Raw genomic sequence first — 5,000 nt, forward strand, 5'->3', positions numbered from 1 at the left:
GGCTGCTGATCTTCCTGAAGCAGGTTCCTTCACACAGCCGGTTGAGCCTCTGCTGCTTGATCAGCTCCATGATCTCGGGCTGGATCTTCTCCCTCAGCTCCCTGCAGGAGAGCACGACATGCACGACAACATGCACGGCGACAACGTCAACAACACGCGGCAGACATGAAGATGCTACAGAGTCGTCAGCGGAGCCTCCCGACAGGACGGCCGTCAGTTATTCATGTGTGCATCGCCGCTGCACAGAAATATGGAGTCATTCTGAATAATGTATGTGATGCAGCAGCAGCAGCAGCAGCAGCAGCAGCAGCAGCAGCAGGTGTTCTTTCATTTCCCATCAGCCACTTCTTCTTCTTCTTCTTCTTCCCTGACATTCACCAGTTTGCTTTGCACTTCCAAACTGCGATTAAAAAAACAACCTTTTGAACGGAATTCTCTCTTTTTTCACCTCTGGAACACGAGAGCTGCACGGTTTCAACCCCCCCCCCTCTTCGTCTTGGCCTCTGCTGCCTCACCACTGACTCATCGATCTCATCACTCGGACGCCCGCTGACGTCGTCGTCCTGGTCCAGTGACGAGGCTCAGACCGCATCACGAGACACTGAAGCAGGAAGCAGGAAGCAGGAAGTCACGCCGCTCTCCTTCTATTCCAGCTGTTTCTCCTCCTGGCTGCTTCTATCCATCACGCTTGTGACATCACCGGCCTGTTTGTGATGTCACAAGCGGGCGCCGACACCTTCTGCGGGCTCCACGCCCGGCCAGGTGTTAACTCCACCCTCTCGACGAGGCCCGGGCTTCGGCCCGGAGGCTGCAAACAGAGGGCTAACTGTGAGCGTTTTCCATTGCCTGCAGGTAAACACCTCCTCCTCGTGACTCAAACCCCCGCAGTTTTGCTTAACGAGGTCATTTTTGATTTTTTTGATCTTTTTGGGAGGGGAGAATGAAGGAGAAAAAAGCTGAAACGCAGCAGAAGAACCTTCGGGCTGTTGGAGTCTCTCAGCGGGAGAGTCGGAACCTTTGATCCGAGTTCTGCTTCAACTTCCTTTGATGCCGAGTCGCAGCGGCTGCACACGACCTCATCAGCGCCGGCAACAGGGACGTTTAGTTGAGCATCGACTCCTCCCCTCCGCCTCCGGGGGGGGGGGGGCGTCGGCCTCGTCCGGCCGAGGGATTGGGCGTGATGCCGCTCAGCGTTTTGACGAGGATGCGGGTCTCCCAGAATGCTTTGCAGCCGCCTCAGCTGCAGCCGTGAGGCTCGTCACCGTCTCGCTGTACGCTTTGATGGATTCAATCAGAAAAAGTTCAAGTTTCCCCTCCTCCACGTCACATCCCTGCTTCCTGCTGCGGCTGCGGCTCCTCCGCCCACCTCGGGGATTAATTAACTGCGGCTCTTTGGTCTCTACCCTGCGGCGCATCGATTCCAGGCGGCGGTGGCGGCGGTGGCGGCGGCGGCGGCGGTGCTTCATCATTGATTACCGTCCCTGCCCGGGTGAAACGATTTTTCAATCGCTGCGCCGGCGACTCCATTAAACAAAAAGGGGCCGGACTGACAAAACAGGGCCGGCATCCATAATCAGTCAGCCAGTGATCTATTAGAGAGCGACGCCGCCGCCGCCGCCGCCGCTGCAGTGCGCTCAGTGATCCGGATGAGGAGGAAGATGAAGAGGAGAAGGAGGAGGGGGGGGGGGGGGGCATTAACAGAGCGCCGGCTGCACTGGATGTGATTTGCAACCAATCTGAATGAGGAAGTGTGTTTCCAATCAGTGAGGGGGGCGAGGGGGCGGGGTTTAGAGAGGCTAGAGGTGATGCAATGAAAAAAAAAAAAGCAATTAAGAGTTTGTTAATGAGCGTGGCGGTGGGGTTGTGGGAAGGTCGGGGGGAGGGGGTGGGGGTGCTGGTGGTGGGGGTGCTGGTGGTGGGGGGGGGGGGGATTAATGATGTGACGCAGGTGAACCGTCAGGTGAGGCGGAGCAACAATGAAGCAGCAGCGACAGCCTTGACGAGAGCCAAAGAGCTGAAAATAAATACGGAGGTTGTGGGAGTGAAGTCGCGGCTGATGTGTGATATATAACAATAACAATAATAATTATAATAATAATAATTATAACAATAAGAATAAAATGTGCTGTGAAATCTTTGGCTGCAATTAAATTGAACTAAAAAAAAGAAAAGAAAGAAAGAAAGAAGCGGAATAAGAAAGTTGAGTGCCGAAACTTAAGCGACCAATCAGAAAGCAGCTCACAGGCCCTGAGTGGTGCAATTAAATAAACAGATGAACAGCACGGAGAAGGCTGCCGATTGGTGGACTCACAGGATGGGGCGGGACTGGAAGTCTTCCTGATTCATCCTCTCGGACTGGCGGATCTTCAGGATCTCGGTGTAGCTCAGGTTCTGCAGGCGGCTCTTGAACTGGTCCAGGGAGTTAGGCTTGAGAGTCAGCGCTCGCATGATCTGCTCCCTCACCACCTGCATGACCTGCACGGAGAGGAGAGAGAGAGAGAGAGAGAGGAGGCGAGGTGAGGTGAGGCACGGGGGCGGGGCCAAAGCCACAGTGGAGAGAGAGTGTGTGTGTCTCAGGGCAGCCAACCGGCTCGCTCTTCTTTAAAGGGGTCAGGGGAGCACGAGGAACATCTGCTCTCTTCCCAACAAGATTAATGATGCCTGCTGTTTTGTTGTTTTTTTTTTAAAAAAAAATCCTTTTCTCTCCCCGCCGCAGCCTGTGAGCCAGTCCACTGCAGGGACAACTGGGAATTCAACGGCGGCTCGGCCACTGCTAGCATCCGTCGGCGCTCTTCATTAGCGGAGCGCACGGCTGGCTGATGCTATCTCGCCTGGCTGTGGCTGCACCGTCACTGTGAATATGATATAATACAAGCAACGGGACGGTATTGAACATGTGACCTGGGCCTCACCAACAGGGAGCCTCCACCCGCCTCCACCAGCTAGCTAGCGCTCACGAATCTGGGTGGTTTTTGTCGCGTCGTCAGCGTTTCGCTTCTTCTTTGCAAACGTGTTTTTCAATTCCAATTCAGGGAAGTTTTCAGCTCACCATGAAGGACGCCGGCAGAGGAAACAATGTTCCCCACGAATCTTCAAACAAACCTCCAGCACAAAAAAAACCTTTGGCAAAATATTTCAAACCGCGTCCGTCGACCTCGACTGACAGCTGAGGATCGTCTGCAGGTGAGCGCAGATCACTGCCTCATCTTTTTTGTCCTCCTAGAAATGGAAACGTGGGACATTTCTCTCCCCCCCCCCCCACTCCACCTCAGCTCTGTTCTGCCTGCTGAGGACGTGACGTGCAGCGCTGATTGCGGCGGCAGAATTTCGGCCTTGTTAGCAGCAACCTCTGAGGCTGCAGGTTCCGGATGGGACCACACTGAGCCGGCAGCAGGAAATAGGCCGTCTCGCCTTCTGTTATCTGCTGGCTTTTCTTTTCTTTTTCTACAGTTTTTTTTTTTCTCTTCCCGCATGGCGGATCCGACGCTTCTGGACACGGGAGTATTTCTGGCCGTTGCAACACACGGTTCAGCGCTTTCTCTCTCTCTGGCGGCGAGGAGGGGGCGGGGGGGGGGGGAAGAGAAAAGATTTCAGGCTAATTAGTCTTGGCCACGAATAAAACGGCGGCGGATGATTTTTAGAATCTGACAATAAATGGCATTATTCTCTTTCATCTGAGTTCCTTGGCAATCATTGGGGGTAAAAAGAAATAAAAAAGCCTCAGCGAGCCAAGAGGCAGAACACCAGCTTATGCAACGCTGCTGTGAGTCTTTCCTGGCAGGCGATTACTCATCAGCTTGCTGACCTCTGACCTCTCACAGCGGGGCAATCGCAGAACAAAGAACAACTTGAATAATAGTAAAAAATAATAATAATTTAATATTATATGACCACTAATAATAATCAGCATAATCGTTTCAGCACAACAAATTCCGTCTTTTACAGAAAGAAAATTTGGAACAAAGTGCAAAAAGCACCCTTATCAATAAAGTTACTGGCAGTATTTTCAGGTGCAATTAAGTGCAATCCAGCCTCCGACGTGGAAGAAGGCAACACATCCCTCGTGAAGACCGACACAAAATGTCAGCCGGAAATCTCCCGTCGGAGAGCCGGAGGAGCTTCAGCCGCATATCATCAATGAGTCAGCGCCACTGTCTGCACAGCCCCCCCCCACCCCCCAACCCCCCTAACCCCCCCGTGTCAGGGGCAGACAAATCGCAGGATCAGAATCTGGGTCGATGAGAAAAAAACAAAAGTCTGGATCCCTGTTCTGGGAATAACGGCGGCCGTGTTCGCAATATTAACCCACTGACATTCACACGACGCTGGTAAATTTCAGGACGTTTGAAAAAAATCAAATGTGTCGTGAGGTCTCAAGATGTTTACTCATTTCAAAGGCAGTGTAAACCACCCAGAATGAACATACCTTCACAGGCCTGACTGGCCACAAGGGGGCGACTGGTCAATGCTGGGCATTGAGCGGAACGTCGAAATAAAAGCAGCTGAGCCCAAAATGAAAATTCTCAGTTTTATTCCAGTCAGCCCAGTGCATTTATTACCGGAGAGACGGTCGGGGGTCAAGACATTCGCTGATGATGATTGGCTCTCTCCACTTTAGCTCACGGTGACTCTGTGCTTCCTTTTCCCTCCTATCAAAGCCAAATCACCTCAAATTGACCTTCTTTTGGTGAAATTACAGCACAAAAAAAGGAAATCACAGAAGATTTTTTTTTGCTTCGTCCCCTCCTGGTCCTGTAGCCGATCTGACAAAGATGAAGTTTTAGCAGGAGGCTGCTAACAGAGGGCTAAACATGCTACTGACCTAGAGAGTTTAACTCCGCCCTTTCCGTGTTCGTAAAGTCCGATGTAAGAAAGGAGGAGAAAAAAAGGCGTTTGCATCAATGAGCTGAAGAGACGATCGAACGTCGCCCGTTTCCTCGCTGTCGTCGTGCTAATCAGATCGCCTCGAGTTTAATTGACAGTCGGCCGCAACATCGTTA

At 52.2% G+C, this 5,000-nt stretch overlaps 1 protein-coding gene across 2 annotated transcripts in view; it reads right to left on the minus strand.

Moving 5' to 3' along the window:
- elmo1 (engulfment and cell motility 1 (ced-12 homolog, C. elegans)) overlaps window positions 1-5,000 on the minus strand; it is a 20,396-nt gene that overhangs the window by 4,739 nt on the left and 10,657 nt on the right. For both annotated transcript variants that reach the window (XM_076016066.1, XM_076016067.1), the window contains exons 2-3: window positions 2,312-2,475; window positions 1-101 (exon numbers count right to left, since the gene is read on the minus strand). The exon at window positions 1-101 is cut by the window's left edge and continues 12 nt beyond it. In XM_076016066.1, the coding sequence (XP_075872181.1) occupies window positions 1-101; window positions 2,312-2,475 (265 nt within the window). The remainder of the gene's footprint in view (window positions 102-2,311; window positions 2,476-5,000) is intronic.

This window comes from Nelusetta ayraudi, unplaced genomic scaffold, assembly GCF_046127955.1.
Source record: "Nelusetta ayraudi isolate G7.1 ecotype Tasmania unplaced genomic scaffold, CSIRO-AGI_Nayr_v1 ptg000212l, whole genome shotgun sequence".
In the NCBI taxonomy this organism is placed as follows: Eukaryota; Metazoa; Chordata; class Actinopteri; order Tetraodontiformes; family Monacanthidae; genus Nelusetta; species Nelusetta ayraudi.